At 47.2% G+C, this 21,781-nt stretch overlaps 1 protein-coding gene across 2 annotated transcripts; it reads left to right on the forward strand.

Moving 5' to 3' along the window:
• Positions 1-1,106: 1,106 nt before the first annotated feature.
• Positions 1,107-20,258, forward strand: LOC135388276 (acetylcholinesterase-like). 2 transcript variants are annotated; one of them, XM_064617710.1, is made up of 6 exons: positions 1,107-1,932; positions 5,520-6,088; positions 7,247-7,469; positions 8,538-8,745; positions 16,617-17,071; positions 20,020-20,258. In XM_064617710.1, the coding sequence occupies exons 1-6, from the start codon at positions 1,319-1,321 to the stop codon at positions 20,189-20,191; spliced, it is 2,241 nt and encodes a 746-aa protein (XP_064473780.1). In that variant the 5' UTR covers positions 1,107-1,318; the 3' UTR covers positions 20,192-20,258. The 2 variants fall into 2 exon arrangements, with proteins under 2 accessions (XP_064473780.1, XP_064473781.1); XM_064617711.1 differs by having other exon boundaries at positions 7,265-7,469.
• The last annotated feature ends 1,523 nt before the right edge of the window (positions 20,259-21,781 follow it).

Below are 21,781 nucleotides of genomic sequence, written 5' to 3' on the forward strand. Positions count from 1 at the left end.
TTTCTTATTTCGGAAGAATGCATCGAACTTACTTACGCAGCCGTTATAATAGTTTCGGATTGTCCCACAAATTCAATGTTCCCCAACATTCGAATAACACTCAAAATGCAGGTTATATTTGGAGCCGTTCGATAACGATAGAAGCGAGGATGTATTCAGACATAGACATCAGGTAGTGAGCAGGAAAAATCCGAGACAAGGCTCTCGACGGTACGTAGCCTATATGAGTTGTCAACCGTCGCTTGTTCGACTTAGGCCTGCCCATCCTGGTGCGTGTGCGTATATCCGTACGGTCTGAAAACAGTATTTCACCGTATAACATGCTCAGCTACCCAGCGTTCAGAATGTTATCGCGCAGTCTCCTGATTTGCTGAGGACGAGAGACGAACATGACGAGGGGCGTAAACGCCTCGACTGTATTTAAAGTGTTACAGAAAGAGCGTACATGTCCTGTTTTCAACGATCACAACCACCACCATTTGTTCTTAGAGTGCGTGGATATCCGGTTACATCCCGGGATAGGATCTCGATGCCTCTGTCTTCGTTGTACTTTCGGCCGTCTGGATTCTTTCGAGGTTTGTGGAGCATGCCGTTTCTTTTACGCGTGTGTTTTTGTGTTTTAATTTGTCCTCGACTACAAGCAGACAGTCCTGATCACGCCGGGAGTAACATCTATGTATTTTTCTTGTTCTATTTATTCTAATCTCTAACTTTTTCGTATGCGTATACATCACATTTCAGCTTACTGATTTCTGCACTTTCAATAGAAATATAGATTGTGCGTTCAAATATCCATCGCGGACGCCAGCAACTCGGTCCTATGGTACACGTTGGTGAGGCAAGTTGTCTTCCGCGAGGGACATTGAAGACGCTGTGCCCCGTCACAAGACTTCAACTCTTATTAATGAACCTTCAAGTCTGCAGATTGACCGCAGTGGCGTCGTCTATATGATCATAATTGTCTCGCTACATAAAAGTACCAAATATCAATTCTCAATTGATGCCAAGAAATATTTAATAAACTATTCAGGTGGGCTCGTCATGTTATCTGTTACTCTGATATGCCGTAAAAGAAGTTATCGAAGTCTGCACGCTCCCAAGCGCACGCCACGTTTGCCAGGGAACATTCACCACTGCGCGCGTGAGGAAGAAGAACAACAACATTCTGCCTTTTCTCACGACTTCACACGATTCCTGACGCTCCCCTTCCAGCAAGTAGCACACATTCTCTTCGCCGTTATCATTGATAGCGACACCCATTCAGCAACGGCACCCAGTCGTACGCACGGGCTCAAACAGCGGGTAACTGCCGCGCGGGATGGACAAGTCGACAAGACCCACCGTCTCTCCAAGTGAAACAAAGCCCAGTACAAGTGCCTCTGGTAAAGACACAGCACCGAAGGACAAAGGCGGGGCTCAAGTACAAGAACCATACAGTAAGGCGCTTCCAGTCCCAGGGAATGGCGCCGGGGGACAACCTGAGAAGAAAGTGAAACATCGAAAGAAACGGAAGAAGAAAAAGCACGAAGATAAAAATGTAGGTACCGGTCCGTCACTCGAAGCTCAAGTCCTACAGCGGAGTCCCGCGCGATCGCAGCTGCCGAACGTGACGAAGGAACACAAAGGCGTTGGCACCGGCGATTCGCTCGAAGCTGAAGCTCTACCTTTTAGCTCTCAACGAAGAGAGAAGGCACAACCGAGTGAGTCTGTAGCCGCCACCAGCCAACGCCCGCAGAAATCAAAACCTGAAAGTACGTCACCTGCCGAATCCTCGCAACCTGAGAAGCCACCTTCCGATGTACCCTCCCTTGAGGCTCTGTTTGCGCCACCCAGTGCAGGGAGTGCCTCAGCAGACAAGGCGGGCAAGGAAAGTAAGAACGAAAGAAAGCAAAGCGATCGGAAGAGCGGCAAAAAGAAGGCTGTAACTCATTGGTGAGTTGATTTGGCGACTCTTTGGGACGTAGACTGCAAACAGCTGTTTCGCCTATGTGTCTGGTAAACAACAATCTATGGGTGTAGTGCCGTATAGGGACCACTCGTTTTTGAAAAATAGTGAAAGCGTCAGGAAGGTAACTATTGCGTAGAAGTGGAAGAACGTCATATAATGAATGTAAAAATGTAAGAATTATAAAATTCTGTGGACTAGAAGTTTTTATATGCATTTCAACAACCCCAACTGATTCACTTTTAGCGCAGAAGAAACACGGGAATGCTAAGCCTAACGGACTCGAAACTTGCCATTTTGCAAGAGGTAGGGTCGTTGAATTGGGCTAAATCACCTCACCACCTTTAGTGAGGTTCGTCTAGGTTATGTTCTACAGATTGGGGGAGTCTCACCCCCCCCCCCCCCAGGCACGCAACAGGCGGTGCGGACATCGAGACTGTGCCTCGGGTTAGATCAGAAGGTCCTCAGTAAAGATGGCGGATCGCCTTCAAGAAACGGGCGATACGTTTCACGCAATGTACGAGGGTCATTCCTGTTTAATTCCGTTACTAATTAGCTCCTCTTTCACTTAAATGCGTTTTATTTTTATTTTTATTTTTCTTTAAGATAAGCCAGTGGTCTCGATACGGAACTACATCCCAACTACATCCCAATGTATCATTGCATCAATGGTTATAGCGACAGTTTGGGCCAGAACCATACGCGAGCGACATCCCCACATAGGGTTCTAGTGGGGGAAAAAAGCAAAACCACTGCTCACAGAGCCGTATAGTTTCGTCCTGTGTTATGTTAAGCGTTCACACGGTGCGGAATATCGGAACTGGCGTACTGCACCCTTAGCAGACGACACCGTCGGAGTCTTTTCCTGTCGTCTGCTACAGAATATCTTGAGACTGTGTCGCAGGATATTCCCCAAGGTTAGTAGTGTACGTGAAGACACCACGTTGAGCGCCCACGCGTGGCAGCAGGAAGCTATGGCGTTTTTCGCGTCTTCCGTCGTAATATTCTCGGGAATATTGCTCGTGTGAATACAAGGGGCATTAAAGTGCAAACATTTTCTCCTCGCAGAATGAAAGATGTCGTTAGCCTGACACTAACATAAAAGGAACGGGACTTGCCGTTGAGTCGTTCGTGATTTATGATCGATAGAAGGAAAAACAACGCAATTTATGCTTTCATCTGTCTCTCCTTAAGAAGGCCGATGATGCGTGGCGCGCTCGTATTGGTCACCGCCACGACGATTTGTCCAATAATCGCGGGATAACGTTTGACGAGCCCAGTCCAAGGCCTCTAAGCACTGTCGCGCTTCTTGAGGAAGGAGAGCGAAAGCGTATGTTACGGTTCTGTGCTCTGATTCGAACGAGCAATCGACGAGTACCGTTCATTCTACGAATTTGTTGCACAAGAAATTGTTACACTTTAGTACCCCTTCAAGAGAACGCTATCCTACGTTTCCATATCGTCCTCAGCGCCTGACTGCAATGTATATCAATTACATTGTGTAATTACATTTTGAAGACTCGATCAGCTGGTTTACGCAATCGTCGAGCTAAAGACAGCACTCTAATCGCTTCCGAGCTCCAATAGTGCCCAACGCAGTTCTAGGGTCCACGCCTACATCATGCTGAAGGTATTCCTGTCAAAATCCACGGAAATGTAGAACTCCATTATTTAAAAGCCTGAGTATCGTCACACAGAGGGACGACACGAACACACGACTCACGAGTCGTGTGTTCGTATCGTCCCTCTGTGTGCAAAGACTCAGGCTTTTACATAATGGAGTTCTTCCACCAGCTTACCTGCATATACGCCATCTTGTCAGTGGAAATGTAGAAGATAACGTTTCCTGTGGCCAGAGTCATTGCCTGAGTACAGCATGAGTGCAACATACATGACGTTCGGGGACATGTACAGTGGCGAACGAAAGTTTAAGAAACACGGCGCTGCGTCTTTTCAAACCCCAGTATCACACTAGTCCCATTAAGCTCATGGTTAAATTTCTAAGGGGCTTCAATTGGTCCACCCAACTGAGCGGGGGCATATGCCCACTTCCTTCCGGCACCGGGGTGTCCCTGAGAGAGAAAAAATTACAGGACGGTTACGACTCCTGTAACGCGAAATTCAGCGTTACCTGTGCGTGTGGTGAAATGAAGTGTGTAGACAAATTTATTTAAGCGTGATGAGTATTGATTTGTGGTCGCTGAAATGGTTGGCGAGGTGAGTGCTGTCCTGAACGAGGGGGCTGTTCTGGTGTCTCTGCATGACCCATGTCTTGTTGTGGGTTGGCGGATGTCGGTTCACAGCGTAAGGTCCAGGGCAACGGCGGCGGCCGCGGGATCGTGTCGATGGGCATGGCTAGCACAAGCCTGGTTTGCGTGAACCTCTGACTTCTGAAGTGGAAGGCGTTTGCACTCCATATCTCTCTCTCGGCACTTGGTCTGCGCGGCGGACACTTGTTCGGATGGTCTCAGTCTTGGGGCGACCCATCCTAGTGGTGGCAGGAGCCCCGCACACAGGGTTCTAAAGAGCGTGAATGGGTTGTCGCGTTTTCGGGCTCTTATCGTGCACGCTTTCGGCTATATACTAAAAATCCGGTGATACCACCGATAGCGGATGCAAACCGGCGCGGTTTTCCTCCTTACCCCCCACACGTCGCCGCCGCCGCCGACGAGGCGATCTCTGGAAAGTTTGCATTATACAGCTGACGCTGTAAAACTGACGTACTTTGGTTTTTAATCTCACTTTCCACCGATCGTGGTTGTAAACTGGCGGCATTCTCCTCCTTACTCACTGCGCTGAGCGCACATGCGATAAGAGCTTTGTGCGGACATGCGAATGCCGACGCCAAGGCGATCTCGGGAAAGTCTCCACTATACAGCTGAAGCTCTAAGAGACGGCGCTAACATGTTCCGTAAGGTTTTGTCAACCACTGTACATGCATGAGATACTTAGACAGATGTACCAGACCTTCGCATGTACCCCTGTTTCGTTAAGAGTAGACAACTGTAATCCCATTTCATAGAAAATGGGTTGTGTGTTTCTCGGTGAGTTTAAAGGGTCATTTTGCTCTCCAAGCATAAATTCGTATATCCCTTTGCCTTCCCCGTATCCCTTTCCGCGACTAGTGCATTCCTTGACTTACCCATTCCTTGTATCGCTCTTCGCTGACTGGAGCTCTATAATTTATTATCAGCGTGAGAAACCATTTGGATCATCATGGTTTGAAATTCGCACGCAGATCAGGTAGATACTCGTATGTTCTCGTCTGCTTCGCCAACATCAACACCGTTTGCTTCTGCGAAATAGATGGTCGTTACTAACAAAATAATATAATATATCTGCACGTTTCTCGTAAATATATTGCAGACATGGCTGCGCTCTGAAATACTCAAATGGAGGTAATTGTATGTCCAACATATAGCCCTAACCGCCGCGATGTAAAGTGTTATAAGGAGTACGCACCGACTAAAAAAACAAACAAAACACTAGTGTCACATAGGACGAGATTGCTCCAACGAGACCCCTCCCTTACGTTAAATAGCTTTTGTTACATAACATTGGCTGCATTTTTCAGGTTCCATAAGTTACAGACGAGGGAGGTTGTCGTGAAAATTGCCCTGGGACTCACCGCCACAATCTCCATCGTAGCTACCATAATGTCCCTTGTCTGGTTGAAAAGCAACGTCGTGGACGTTGCCGTGCGAGAGTACGGCACAGTTCGCGGCAGTGCCTTACAGGTTGAAGGGAAGCAGCTATTCGAGTTTCTGGGTATCTACTACGCAGCCTCTCCGGAAGGCATGCAGAGGTTTAAACTGCCGGTTGCAACGAGAAAAGTCACCAAAGTCTTAGATGCCACCGTGAAGCGGCCGGGATGTATGCAGCCCCCCGTTTACATCAACTCTGAAACTATTATCAAGAACGAAGGTACTATGGAAAACTGCCTGCATCTCAACATCTGGACCCCGTGCTTGTGGCTGGGCGAAGTGGAGTGCCATAAGACGGTTGTGGTATTCTTCTTCGGGACGGTGTTTCAGAACGGGGATAATAACCGCTACGACGGCCGCTACTTTTCATCTCTTGGCGATGTCGTCCTCGTCGTTCCGAACTTCCGGCTCGGTGCCTTCGGTTTCGTCGCTCATGAAGGTACATGCATGTAGCCGCCAAATACAGTATGTATTGGCTAAGCTTTAGGTTCAGGGCTTCAGAATCTTAGCGACTCTGCTTGGTTGGGCTGGGACAATTTCACCACGAAGATCATCACAGCTAGCCTGACGTGTGCTGTTGTAACATAATTCGCCGTACCAATAATAGTTATGTCTCACGGTTTGTTAAAAATCGAATGGGTCCGCCTATTATGAACACTTCACATTCTACAGAATGCGCGCAGGTGTAGCCGGTCTCCGTTCAATGTCGCGCAATTCCCCATTCTCCTTGTTGTAACCATGTAGGGCATTTTAACCTTGATGCCTGCCGACTTTTCTGGGAATGCATATACGCTGTTAAAAGAACTTCGCTATATGACACTCTCTGGAGCCGTGATAGCGTTCTAGTCCTTGAGCCTTGACTCGCTGAGAGCAGGGTACGTACTGTTTGGAGAAATTAATCCAAAGTGTCCAACCGATCGGAAAATCAATAATCAAGATGGGACATCAGAACGATGTCACTCGCAATGATGGTTTACTAAGAACATGTTCTGTGGCGATGTCCCTCACTATGCCGATCGCCCATACCGATCGGCATAGTGAGCCATAGCCAAAGCACACCGAGGAAGCTGAAAGGCATATAGTGAAGACGCACCTTTAACAGCGTAACAGACCACGGCAATGGCATGTGCTTCATACTGGGCGTTTATGTTTATTCGCTCGGAGGCGCTCCGAGCCGTGTATTCGCTTTAAGTCCGAGCGCCTCCAAGCGAAGGAACATAAACGCCCACTATATCCTTTTGGTACGCTAGGTACAGAGGCAACGAGATGTCCATCACGAGGACAAAGTTTCTAAAAAATATCGAAGGACTGCCCTGTACATTCACTTGCGGTGTGTTGGTAGCTCCCGAAGCTCGCATGGTGTTCCGATTCTCTTTTGTGAGGTACCGGTAATTTTTGCTTGCATTTGGTTGCGGGTACCCTCCGCACTGGGGCAATCTAACGCGCATAACTTAAGAAACCCAGCGCGTGTCCCTACCTCTTTTTTTTTTTTTTTGGCGCACCACACAATGCCCAGCTTCCTTTATGTTCTGTATGAGTCTAAATCATACCAGGTGTAAAATAAATCGAAACAAACTAGGATCCAAACCAAAACCAGGTGTCCGTGACGCTCCAGGCAACTTGGCATTGCACGACCAGCAGCTTGCCCTCGAATGGATTCTGAAACACATCCAGAGCTTCGGTGGCAACAGCAGCGACGTCGTGCTCATGGGCAGTGGATCCGGTGCTTGGTCCATTGGAGCGCATCTACTGAGCGCCAATCCCTTCTGGAGAAGACGTTTTTCCCGAGTAATAATGCAGGGAGAATCGCCTTTTAGCAGGTAATGTTTCCCATACTTATACTAATTGTCACAGAAAGGCATGTGGCCTGCGCGTTCCACAAACTAAGAGTGAGTAACTAGCGCGGAGAGATGGGGGTAATTGGAAGAATTGGAAGAAGTCACTGAAGTGGTTATCCAGGTGTAGGACTCGAACCCACATCTTCCGGATTGCCGGTCCAAGGCTCTACCATTTGAGCTAAGCTAACACAACTCCCCAACGACTGCCAATGGTGCAAATATTCGCGGTACTGACCCTTGCAGTATTGTCCTGTTGTGTTCCCTTTTCAGTGTTTGTTTGGCTACTTTTAAGTGGAGTGACAACACAGGTTGGCCTCCAACGTGCCACGTCAACATGCCATTCATCGTTGATGTCATGATATTCTGCATGAGTGTACGACCAGCGGCATGGCCGAGCGTGTTAAGGGGTCCCACACGTTGCAGGTTGCCAAGGCCATGCTGAGAACTAGAAGGTGGTGGTTTCGAAGCCTACCACCAGCTGTGATGCGTATGAGGTTTTCCCTGAGGTTTTCCGAAGACTTTCCAGACGAATGTCGGCACAGTTACCCCTGAAGTCTGCCCAGGACGCATACTAATCCCCCCCTTGTCGCCCACTCCTTCCTGCCGTCCTCCCACCATCTGTTCACATCTGTACTCTGCTCATAGCCACAGTTGCTTCGCGGCGCTAACACGCAATCAAAAAATTTCAGAGTGTAGATATCGATCTCCTGAGGCTGCTAACATTGTTACCGCTCGATCTCTGTGTGCGCTGTTAAAGTATACTGTTGACATGATGCGCCGTTCACAAATGTCAGTTTCCGTAATGTTCAGAAGAGGTTTGCGAATAAAGGAAGATATTCACGATAACGGTTCCGAAAACATGATAGGCCAATCTCTGTATTTATCTGCAACGGCTCGCATTTGACAGCTTCCTTTATCGTATATCGTTTTCGTACAGTGCTGGTGCTCTATTAAAACACGTCAATGTCTTCTAACGCACATGTCATGAATCTTCCTTGCACTAGCGATGGTCAACTCAGCTGGCGCAATTTTTATTCCGTTGTATCGCAGACAATTTAAAGGCCGAGTAGATGAACTGGGAAGTGCGTTGCAGTGCCAGGCAAAACAGCCGTTTGAGTTGATGAACTGCATACGTAAAGCACCAGCGGCAGCGATCCTCGAGCAAACCGTGAACATGAAGAATACCTTCGGTCCGACGACTGACAGAGAACTGCTGATCGACGTACCATCAAACCTTACCGAAAACCATATTATCCAGGTGAGTGATGCGGGCCTGCTTGCATATAGAGGCTAAAAACATATGCGTTTCTTTGTTCTGTTCCGTTTGCCGTCCGGAATGAGCGCGTAGTGCTGGACAAAAGTTTACGCAACATGGTCTGGCGCATTCCTTCCTCAAGGCCCGTTCCGACATACAGCGCTTTGCTCCAGAGCACTGGAAAACAGCGCTGTTTTTCCCTCCTCTCCCGGCTGCGACTCGATGGAAAACAGCGCTTGGCGAAGTTGAGCTTCGGTGAACTTTCCTATCGCTGTCTTCCAGCGATAGGCTCCTTGAACCAATGAGAACGCGGCGCCGCGTTCACGTGACGGTACGGTCACGTACGATCACGTGAGATCACCAAGTACAGCGCTGGGACAAGCGCTGCAAGTGCGAACCCCACAGTGGAAATACAGCGCTGTTTTGCAGAGCTGTGGTGCAGCACTGTGGAGCAAGGCGCTGTATGTCGGAACAGGCCTTAAGAGCGACACGCCAGCAGCGAATCGTGCCGTACGGACTTGGAAACGGGTGACTGGGTTACCTAGGTACATGTCGGTCGCTCGGTACGGTTCCATTCGCTGCTAGCGTGTCACTCTGAGGAAGGAATGCGCCGGGTCGTGTTCCGTAAACTTTCCTTTGAAAAGCTGTATTTTGCAATAACGAAGGTCGGCTGTCATAAATACCTGGAAAACGTTGGGCGCAATGCAGACCAGAAGTCGCGAATGACGGGTGGTCTGAAATTGAGGTGCGACGCGAAAAAAAAAAAAAGAAACTGAAAATCTGCGAATGAAACGGGTTTTCCGTACGCTTTTTCCTTGTCGTCAGAAAAATTGCTCAAACTGTCCAATTCCGGAACTGAAAACAACTCTAAAAATTTTAAACGTTCTGGTAAAATATAGTGTACGGAACGAGGTCAGAGTTGTCTGTTAGTCATCTGTTGCGCATTCTATTGAAATGCGGGTTAGTCTGTTCTGCCCCACATTTTGATTTTTTTAGTTAGACCAAATCAAGGATATCCCACTTTTTATTTATATGGTGAACGATTGTAGTATACTTATGAATCTTAGTCACTGAACAACGATACATTACTTTATTTCCATATTTTTATTATATTCTTCCTTAAATGGAAACATGAGGATGCCGTTCTTCCGTGTTGTCTAAGTAAGTCAATGTTACCGGGAACTCTGCACCTTCACATAACTCTATGCATCCGCAGCTCTGGTCAAACTCTGCGCTAATGGTTACACAGGCCTAAAAAATTAAAATATATATTTGTAATTTATAGCACATTGTGGTCTGTTCTTAAATTTGCCAATGAATCTAAGTCGTACGAGAGAAAAAAATTATTTCTCCCATTTTTTTTTTCAAGAAAAAAAAAACAGCCGTTCAAAATATCACCTCGTCGTTTCATAGTTATCGTTTTTCATCTCTAGTCTAGGGTGCCTAGTCTACAAGATCATTGTCTCTCCCAGGCTAAAGTAGGGCACAATGCGTTTCAAAATGCACAACGTACGGGACATGTATCGATCCTTTTCTACCTGTGTGTGTGTGCACGTGTGTGCACAGCGAGCGGTTTTCGCAGGCGCGCATGGCTGTCCTTCGCGTTCAGTGTTTAATCATGCGAAAGATTCACATAACAGTTAGCATGCACCAACGTCTCCTTATCTCTCCCAAGCGATCGATTCATCGATTTTCCCAGCACCTCCGAAAAAAAAGCTCCCCCGAAATCCCTCGAATACGTGAATACCAGTGCAAGACATTTCCTGACAACTTCTACAACAATGTATTAGGATCTCAAAATGACTAGCGCATGCCGGGCGCATTTGTCAGGTATGTCACGATATCCCAGGGTTTAAAATCCTAGATCTCAAAATCTAATATACCAAAATCCCATATTGCATTATCAAACTTATCTGCGAGGTCTTAGAAGGACCGTGTTGCCAACTAAAATACCACTGAGCAACGTGTCAGCTTCGTTAGTTTTCGATGTCCGTCCAGATCATTTTGGTGAGTGAAATGCACATTTGTTCGAAGCTTTGTGTTCGAAGTGACGAAGCGACGTTGGTTAGTTTATGATTAGGTGAGGCCTATATAGCAGGGTTGCAAATAAAATGATTTTTATTTTGAAAAATCGCATTTTTTATTTTATTCAGGCTTTTAACAGACCTTGTGGCTGGCCACTTTTTCCCCAGTCACGAAGTACGATGACCTGGCAGCTCGAGCTCACACAACACAAAGGGTCAGTTACGGGAGCCCCGGCAGGAAAGTAACTGAGTCCTACATACTGCAGGCAATGAGTCCAACAGTAGCACATTACTGTGAGGGCACTACCTTTACAGACCTCAACTTCGACATACCCCCAGCATTAATACTCCTGCTCTTCAGCCCAACGCGTTAGTACGCCGCGCATCCACCAAACCTGACGCGTTTCTCCAAAACTAGGCATATCCGAAAAATAACTGAGATGCCTCGGGATGTCTAAAATGTAGTTAAGTTAGATACTAAATGCTGGCACTTTAAAATACTGTATACGTGGTTAAATTCGCGAGCTCAATAATTCGCGAATTTGTGAGGAACCAGGATCAGGCAATTATTAGCGGAACTTTAAATTTGCGGTAATATGGTGCGTCGGACCTGCATCAGACGTCTTGGGGGCCGTCCTTAAAACAAAAGGTCTCACAACTGGGTAATAATCCGCTGCATTCGTCTTCCTTTTGAGCCCCCCCCCCCCCCGACAGAGAGGGTTGCCATTAGGGTCCTTACTCGGCTGGTATCTGGGTCATTGCCGATTTGTCCTGTCCCCCGTCATTCTTGTCACCGCATCAAGCAGGTGCGATTGACACTCGACAGTGATGCGGCAACTTGCAGGATGATCCAGGCAGGGGCGTTGGAAGGTGGGGGCAGTCGCCCACCCCTGCTCTGAGTTTTTCGCCCCCCCCCTTCCTGAACTGGGGCTCTGGGGATCCCGCCACCCCATTTTTCATCTGTATGCATCGACCCAAACAGACCGCACCTCTGTTACCGCGCAGAGTAAATACATGAGGTAGTGTACAATCCATCCGATTACGCTATGTGATACTGTATGTGCGGCCTGCAGCGCAAAGAGCAGCAACACGTCATTCAGTAGCCTTGCTTAGACGACATAGGAAAACACGGAATTTCGCTCCAGCAATGGATGTCGACTCGTTAGTTGCCTAAGTTGCCTTAGCGTCCTGAGTCAAATTTATCACATGTTTCGTACGCGTGTTTTTCTGTTCGTTTGTTGGTTGACTGGTTGTTTGTTTGTTGGCAGGAACTTTAAATTCACGAAGAAAAGAGCGCTCGCGAATTAGCCAGATGCACTTCACATTCCTTTCATTCGGTTAGCATCTCCTTTCATTAGCACTTCACACCAAAAGTACAGCATTGCCCATCATTCTTTGCACTAAGATGCCTGGTCGCAAAGGATGCAGTGTGGGTACTACGTATGTGTATGCGTAGCTCTATAGCTACGTATGTGTATGTCCATGTCCATGTCCAATGAATGATTAGTATTGCTGGAATGTGCTCTTTTGCAACGTTTTGGGGCTCCTTTCTGAATTTTGAATTACTCTTTTCTGGTGAAATTATCAGAATATAAATCATGTCGTATATCAATGATTTAAATCATGATTCGAATCAGTGATTCAAATCACCCTGCTATACAGTGCCTGCATAGTGAGAGAGTGAGACCTATAGGCTGACTACAGGTCCTCATGCGTGCTCTAAGCGGTACCGGCATTTGATTTGGGATTTTGAACTTGTAGACTATATTATATTTGTGCGACACACTATATTATCTCATCAATCGGCAATTCATAGCTATAGAGATGTACGCAGAAACTATCATAGAACGTACATGATATTAGGGGTGTGCGAATATTCGAAGTTTCGAATACGATTCGAATAGTTCGCGCTATTCGAATGGTATTCGCAAATGGTTACAACTATTCGATTTTTTCGAATATTTTTCGAATATTACCGGAAATTGCCGTGACTGCCCGTTCGTGAGAGGCCGCAGATAGAATTGTGTACAGAAAACCAAAAATGCGCGTAAAAGAGGCCGGATTCCGCAAAATTGGTACTCCATGCGCGCAGGTATGAGTCCTAGAAGTCCCCTGCACTTCGTTAAGCGTGTTTAGCGCAAACCTAGTGCAACCATATCGCCATCGTCCTTCCTTCTCCTCCTCTTCTTCCTGTTGACGCATGCTACTCACGTGCGCGAGTCGAGCTGTAAACCGAAACTTTGGAAGTGCAACTGGTGCCGCAGTCTTCACGCCGCTACGCCGTTCTCCGGCACAATGGAAACGCCTGACGAATGCCCGACGAAGAAAAAGAAGCGCAGTGCAGTGTGGAAGTACTTCGAAGAATCTGCGACAGGCGGGAAGTGCAAGACCTGTGGCGCGTCCCTTCAGACGCCAACGGGGACGACGACGGCTCTTGCTAATCACTTGAGACGACACGTGTTGGTCTTCAAGGAATATCAAAATGAGTGTCAGCAGCTGAAAGACGGTACGCAACGCAAGATAACAGACACGATGAAAAGGCAGGACACCATATCCTCACGAAGGAAGGAGGCTCTTGACGCGAAGGTGGCAGGAATGATTGCCGTCGATCTTCAGCCGTTCTCTATTGTAAACGATCGTGGTTTTCGAGAGCTGATGACAGAGGCTGTCCCGGGCTACACACCACCATCAAGAACGTCTCTTTCACGGACGATCATACCTAAGTTATATGACGACACGAGAAGGAAGGTGCAAGAAGAACTTCGCGCAGCCTTTGAAAACGGTATGGAAAGTATATCATTCACATCGGACATGTGGACTTCATGTGCTAACGAAGCCTACATAAGCCTGACTTGCCACTTTTTGGACTCAGCGTATTGCTTGAAGCACTATCACCTAAATACATCGTATTTCTCGGGAAGGCACACCGCCGCTAAGATCGCGTCAGCCCTAGAGGAACTGGTAGCGGAGTGGAGTATAGACACTCATGCGTGCCCTGTGTATATCGTCACCGATAACGCCCGTAACATGAAGGCAGCCATCAGAGAACTAGGTTGGTGTGAAAGGTCGTGTATGGCGCATACACTGCAGTTAGTCATAAGTGATGCAAAGGACTGCACACGCGGCATTCAAGAACTCTGTAAGAAGGCGAGGGCAGTAGTGGGACACTATAAGCACAGCACTCAAGCTCAGGGACGACTGGACGAATATCGGCGAAAGTCTGGAAAGGCTCCACTCCACGTCAAGCAAGACGTAGAGACTAGATGGAACAGCGAATTTCTGATGCTAGATCGTCTGCTTGAGTTAAAAGAGGCGATATGTGTGGACTTTGCATCTCATGATATGCCTGTGGATGGCCTCCGACTGGAGGCAAATGAAAGAATATGTTGGCACCCTTAAGCCCCTGGCAGATGCAACGACAACTGCAGGAGGGGACAAATACCCAACTTTGTCATCCCAGATACCAATCCTGTATTGTATTTTTAAACACTTGAGGTGTGCCTCAGAGAAAGAAGACTCAGAGTTTGCCCAAAACCTGGTCAAGAGTCTAAAAACGAGGTTTTCTGACTACCAGCTTGATGTGGCCGCCAGTCTAGCAATGTTTATTGATCCCAGGTATAAGACTCTCATCTACAAGAGTGTGCCGGCAAAAGAAGTATGGCTAAGGGATGTCGTATCCAAGGAGCTAGAGAAATTAGGACCAGATGAATGGCCTTCCTCGGTCGAACTGACTCCTCATCAAGAACATCAGTGTCAGTCAGCTAGCACAACACTTTGGGACAGTTTTGACCTGCTTGTCAAGGATCAAGAGTGTTCTGCCTCCCAGCCACACAAAGAACTGGAGAACTACACTAGTGACAAACCAGTGAGTCGTGATGCTGACCCATGTCAGTGGTGGTCAGACTTGTACGTAACGGGTAACGGGTAATTGCGTTACTAGTAATCAATTACTTTTTTGAGTAATTTGTAACGTAATCGATTACTTTTGGGGCCCAGTAATTTTTCGAGTAATTCAATTACAATTTTCAGTAATCAATTACCAAGGAATCGATTACTTGGAAACTAAAGAATCCACATTGTTCGGGACGACGCACACACACATATATAGGATGATTCACCGCAGCAAGAAGACAAAACCACCTGCCCTCTGCAAGTTCGGTGCAAGGCAGCTGTCTTATATCTAGGACTTTTCCCGCAACAATTACTTACCCGAGGACCCCGAGGTCAATTGCCACAGTGTTTCGCACGTGTAGTGTATTTTTGAGTCCGCTGTCCTCTCCCCATTCATGTGTACTACAGTATCTATCCGTAACCCGGCCTGTATGCAGTAAGGTGGACTGTAGGTTGTACCGTGAACCTGATGAGTCATTTGTGGGAGTTCCAGTTGGGACTCTCTTCACAGAACTCTCAAAACTCTCAACCTCTCGACACATTTTTCACAGAACTCTCGACCCCGATAACCTAATGTCACTCTTGTGACCATGAGCCCCTGTGAGTCTTGTGCGGAATACTGTCGATATCACAACGATGTCGACGATCTGCAGTGACTTGTCGCCGTGGCCTCAGCTATCCGGCATGTTCACAGCGCTGGAGCGAAATGACAGAAACAACATCTTGTTCAGATCGTTTTCTCAGATATCGAAAGTAATTGGCAAAGTAACGCGTTACTTTTCAAGGCGTTACTTCATTACTTTTTCCGGCAAGTAATTTGTAACGGTAAAAAATTACTTTTTCGTACAAGGTAACGGTAATCAATTACTTTTTTTTAGTAACGTGTACAAGTCTGGTGGTGGTACACCACGGGGCAACACAAATTTCCCCACTTGGCAAGACTTGCACGGAGGTACCTACCTATACCGGCAACATCAGTGCCAAGTGAACGTGTTTTTTCTTTGTCCGGCAATGTTGCATGCACACGCAGGGCCCGTCTTACACCACGACATGTGGAACATCTTGCTTTTTTGCATGATAATTTGTAGCCCTTTCAGATTCCAAAGCTATCGATTGCATCTGAGTAAAGTGCATAATCGTCCACATGTACACGTGCCACACGAAACAAACTCAGGGCTGATTGCAGAAATCAACGTCTTGGCATGCGATGCGGAAGTCTGCATAGATATGATGACAGCCATGATCTTGTCAGGCCACCCATTCTTATGAGTGAGCCAATTATTTGATTTAGTATTTCCAAACTATAAAGGTGAGATATTCGAAAGGTATTCGTTTCGAATGTTCCGTACATATTCGAATTCGACTCGAAATGGTGCCAAATTATTCGACTTCGATTCGCATTGAACATGAAATATTTGAAATCGATTCGACATGGGGATTTTGCTATTCGCACACCTCTACATGATATACCGCATCGACGAGCATATTGTAGCATAAGTACGTATATTAGTGGCTGTCGTCAATCCGCCGTTATGCGCCTGCAGAGCAGAAGTGCACAAGAACAGCACAACAACAATTCTATAACAATGGTGTAGGAAACCAGCTTCTGGTGCTGCAAGGAGTTCCTACAGTAGAAATGTCTGTGGCGTCTCTAGCACTGTTACTGCTTAATGGCTGCTGTCAATACCACGGTAGCATACATAATACATACGCAGCACAGGAACGTGGACACAGCATCGACTGCATTCTGTGTCCGCGTTCCTCTGCTGTATACTTACCATGAACCTACACCAACTATAACCCGCCTAGATACACATACACGGTAGCATATTCCAGTACGAGGCTGTGTGTACGTTCCATACATCAATATCTATTCCCGCGCAAAATTAGTTACACGAACAAGCTGTCATTTCAGAAGACATGAACGAGCTCTCTTGTCTCCTGCGTTATTTCTTCCAGGACAAAGAGCTGCTCGTGGGCTGCGTCAGCAACGAAGGCAGCTCTGTCATCACCAATCTCGTCAAGAACTCCACGACGTCTAACATTCGTGAAGCGCTGGGCCGTCTGCTCGCACTGCTGGATGTAAAGAATCAAACCGCCGTCTTTAGTATGTATACGAACGGCAGCGAGAAGAACATCGACTGGGCGCACTACATGGTCTCCGATATTATCTACGTGTGTCCCCTCATCAGCTTCGCCAACTACTTGTCTTCCAAGGGCAACCGGGTGTTCGGCTACACGTTCGAGCACACGGCGTCGTTTTCGCGGTCCGAGGACTCGCCTGGGACGCCACATTTGCAAGATCTCGACTTCATCATGGGCGTCCCGCTCCAAGAAGGCTTCCCTGCCACACCGGAAGAAAGAGCTCTCAGTCGTGCCATGATTCAGATATGGAGCAAGTTTGCAAAGTCTGGGTAAGAATGTGCTCGTCATGGATATGTTTGTCGGACATGGAAAGTCCGTAGTAATTATAACCGCACATTCCTCTGTGTTCGTGGATGCCGTCTTAAAGTCCCCAAGCCGTCGTGTTTGGCTAAATCATCGCCTCGTCCTGGTCACTTGTCAACATAGGCGCAGATGTTTTAAAAAGCTATTTTTGTTTTCTCTCCAGCCTTAGGAGAAAGTGGAGTGGAGATACTACACGAATGAAATAACTGGGTTACAGGTACAGTTCAGTTGCTCTGCACAAATAGCAGAAATTAACTCAGTTATTTCACGGTTAATTTCCAAAGTGGCAAGAAAGGACCCGAGTTCAAAAACATTTGTTCTGAATTATTCGCCTATGCAATATGGACCACTTGTGCAACCCCTTGGGCAACATATGCTGGTCGAAGTGTGCTCCACTATATTCCAAAGTCTCTAGGAATGCTAAATTTCCGCTAAACTGGCGCACTAGACGGTACCAAGGCTGCTTCAGTATCGCGGAAACGTTTTACATTATAGCGACACCAAAATTTACTTCTGTTTCAGCCCTTTTCGTATACGGCAGATTCTAGCGGGACCGCTGAGCCGTTCTTTTGGACTGCATCATCTATGGGTACCTCACTACGTTTGGATCACTATGCTATCCTAGTGTAGCGCACGACGGCGATAACCATGCGGTCTCGTCGTTCGTGCCAGAGGCTCATCTCTTGAACTCGGGACTCTCGGATTCGGACATCGACCTATGTATTCGGAGCTCGTGATTCAAATCGGGCCATTACGTGGCAGGAAGGACGAAACCCAAGTAGCACATACTATCGGGCCAGTCGCGGGAGCGATCGGCGCTCCAGCGGCGGAAATCGGCCGATCCTCCCCGTCAGAAGCCGATGTCATGCCGAGCGACAAGTGCTGTGCGAAGAGAGGAAGAGAGAACGTCGAGGAGGAGAGACGGCGCGGTGGCAGTGACGTCCCCGCACTTAGTATTTCTTTTTGTATTGGCTGCGTTGCGCATGCGCATCGGTGACTTCGAGCACGCTCCCGACGCTTCTCCCAACGAGTTTCTCGTTTCCCGGCTGCTGGTACGATTAGATGGGGTAACTGCGTTGGCATTACCATCGGGTAGAGATATTGGGGAGCAGGCAACGACAGATCCCACGGCTGCCACCATTTGTAGCAACCACAGACGTAGATTAATGCAATTTGCAGCAGAGCAAAGCTGCGCAAGGAAGCCTACTACGACGACCGCTACTGCTACGCTGTCGTGGGCCGCGTACTTCTCCATGTCAAAAGGACAATCACAATCGCACAATCCTGAAGACATACCCCAGTGCCGTATTCAGCATCCAGGATGAACGCAACAAGCAGAAGCGGTTCCTATAGCGCACCACAACCGCTTAAAGCCCTTATACAATCGGCTACGAATTCCCAATGTCCGACCGTTAACAGCGAGCACAAATCGCTCGCACATCCCGAGTCCTACACCAGGCTGGCAAGGGACGAGTATTGTTTAGACGTCAGCATACCTGTCCAGGAGGAGACACTGCCAGGAACAGCCGTCAACATCTAAGGTAATCGCTGCCTGGGTCACTGCAAGAAAGGCCTCTCGACAATGAGGATGCGTCTCAGGCTCCTGCCTTGTCTCCGGAGGATTCTGACGTGGCGAACACCTCATCAGCATCCACGGCGTCGGACTATTAGGGACGGCACATCATCTTCCACTAGCTCTGACGATCGGCTGCAACACGACCGTCTCCGAATGCAACGCACGGGTACAACCCCTGACCAGGATCGCCGATTTGCAAGCCGTACCGGTGTCGTGACAACAGTGCACCGTAACTGCTGATCTTTGAAAGAGGAGATAGTGGGCGGACGACAACGATAGCCATGCGATCGTTCGTGCAAGCGTGCGCGCGCTTGTTCCTGAGTACGGTGATAGCGGCACCCTTTTCAGATCTCAATCTTTTCGTTTCAGATCTCAATCGGTTCTTTTAGAGCCACGAGCACACTCTAAGACAAAATGAGTAATTTTACTCCTCTTGGGGACTAAATGCATTGCCACAAAAAATAGTCCCTTTTCGGATTACATGAACGCGAGAGTGGAGACTGCATTTGACGGTCTGTTCTAACAGTCCCAGATACATAATTCGCGTGCATGCATGGAAATACTTTTAATCAAACGGTGAACCGTGATATATCGAGTAACTCTTGCGACATACATATGGCACAATTTGTGAAGTAAGAAGCGCTGACTATTTCTGTTGGCTGAGTTATACAACCTTATGCAATCAAATTGACCAAGAGCTACGTAGACTGTTGCATTCGGAGGACCATTTCCGAAGTTCAGTGACAATTTGCAGTTTTGGGGAGTAAATGTCGGGGTTATTGGACTAAAATTTGGCGTAATTGTAGTCTAGGGGACTAGAAGCTGCATTTACTCCCTATTTTACTCTTTCTTCTTAGAGTGCACTTGTGTGAGCCACGAGTAACATACGGGCTGGTTAGAGTAATTAGCAAGTCACTTTTTCGTCATATAGTTACGACACCTATTTACCTCTCACTATGTTACTTTCCAAGGCTGTTTCTTTTTTCTTAGGTTGAAATTCGCCACAAGACGCTGGAGAGATACAATAGTCGCAAAGTTCACAAATTGTTTGGCCGCTGACAACGAGCTCGTCTACCTTTGTGGTAATTTGTATAATAGTCACAATGACTTGTGACGAGGAGATGCCCAGATTATACTGAGAGGGTCCAGCACGAATATTTGCCCAGTACGGGACGGGGATGTTAGCCGTGAGCGCAGGTCTGTACGGTGCCCTGCTCTAGAAAAGCACATGAAAGTCAACCGTTAGTTCACATCAGGCTTCTACGCTTTCCACCGTACAGTTGCTTGTATATTACTGTGTTGCACAAACCAGCCCTTTTTTATTCATCTATTTTGCAGGAAACTTCCTTCAGTGGACAACTCCGCATGGCCGACGTACAGCGTGAACAATCACCGCCACGTCCGTATTACTCTCAACGACTTCAAAATCATTCAGAAGTTCCATTGGAAGCCATGCATGGATCTCGAAGGCCTGTTCAAGGAACTGGAGCACTATAATATCGACATGTAATACGTTCTCAAAGGAGTGTCTTATGGACACGCGTAATATATTGCAATATACGAGTAATATAAATACATATCGGTAAAACTGGAGTGACAACATTCACTTTTGAGAGGGGTTGCAGGGCCCTCGTTGGTAACAGTATTAAGGTGCTACCAGTATCGTATAAAGACAGACGCAAAGTATGAGCGCCGTCAGTAGACGTGGTCGATAGAGCCCTCGGGTGTTACTGCATCGTGAGACACAATAAGATGAACCAAGGTAACACCTGGCCTGGTTGGTGAGCATTTCCGTTGAAATCGATAAAAACACTGCCGGGAGTGTGTCACAGGGTGACATTATCGAAGGTTATTAGTAAATGCTTTTTGTCGTACGCTCGCACTTTGGGAGCTCTCATAGCTGCTCAGTGCGCAAGAGCACGTCCTCTTGACTTGAAGTGTGGATTCCGCGTCTGCCATGCCGAAACAATAACCGCCGGCTTAGCTTGAGCACTGTAACCCGTTCTACAGCTCACAATTCACAACGGCCAACTAAGAAAATCAAGTCAGAGGCAAAGTCAGAGGCTGCCGGGTAAGTACTGCAGTACCAAACGATAAAAGCAGCAGAAAAACGTTTCAGGTTTATCGTATGTATATCTTAAAAGAATTTTTTGCTAGGCTGCTTATTGAAGCGATCGTTTCAACGTACCCATGGCTTCAGTCCAATCTAAAGCTCTAACAAAACTAACTGCTCAGACAGTGCAGCTTTATTAAATCCGTGCAGTCGGATACGTTCAAGCCTTGTCATAAAGAGTGCGCTATAAAAATACACTGAAGATTCCACAATAACAGATAAATGATTTTACTTCCCTAATCATATTACCAGCTTTATTATATTGTGATTTCAGTAATCTAAACTTCGCTAATCATAACACCAGCTTTATTATATTCGGGATTTCAGTGACGTATCGATGTATCGACGATACAGTACCGAGGTATCTGTATCGAAAATCAATTTCGGGTCTGTATCTTGTATCGGTATCAGAAATACAATTTGTGAGGGAATCGAGTATCGGCATCGAAGATACTTTTTTGACGTATCATGCCCAGCCCTGTCGCCAGGACTTTGCATGAATTCATCGGACGCGAACAGATATCGCTTTTATGACTGAGGTTACCGCTTGCGACAAGTGCATCAAGCTGCTGTCACTCCGGTGGCTTGGAATACATCCTCCTCGAAAGCCCGAACTGTCAACCTTTCTGTACCAAAATGTCAAGGTCCGGAATCAGCTAGACTCTCGCACTCTGTGACGAAATTGCCTGGTCTACATATACGAATCCGGCACACCAACGACGCGCCATACAAGCATTGCTAAAACATTGTAATCATTATATTTTCTCCAACTTATCTCGAGTAATTGGGTACAGTATCGCCGATCACGATGACGTCATCGTCCAGATCCCGACAAAAGTTTAGGAACACCAGAGCCACGTATTTCTTGATCGGAGCGACACCATGGCAGTGAACGGGAGTGAACGCACCTACTGAGAGCTGAACGGGATAGTCAGCGATATGTCTTGAGTCTATATCTCATTTGCTGCAAGGGAAGGATATTGCTAA

Source organism: Ornithodoros turicata, chromosome 3 (assembly GCF_037126465.1).
Source record: "Ornithodoros turicata isolate Travis chromosome 3, ASM3712646v1, whole genome shotgun sequence".
Taxonomy (NCBI): Eukaryota; Metazoa; Arthropoda; class Arachnida; order Ixodida; family Argasidae; genus Ornithodoros; species Ornithodoros turicata.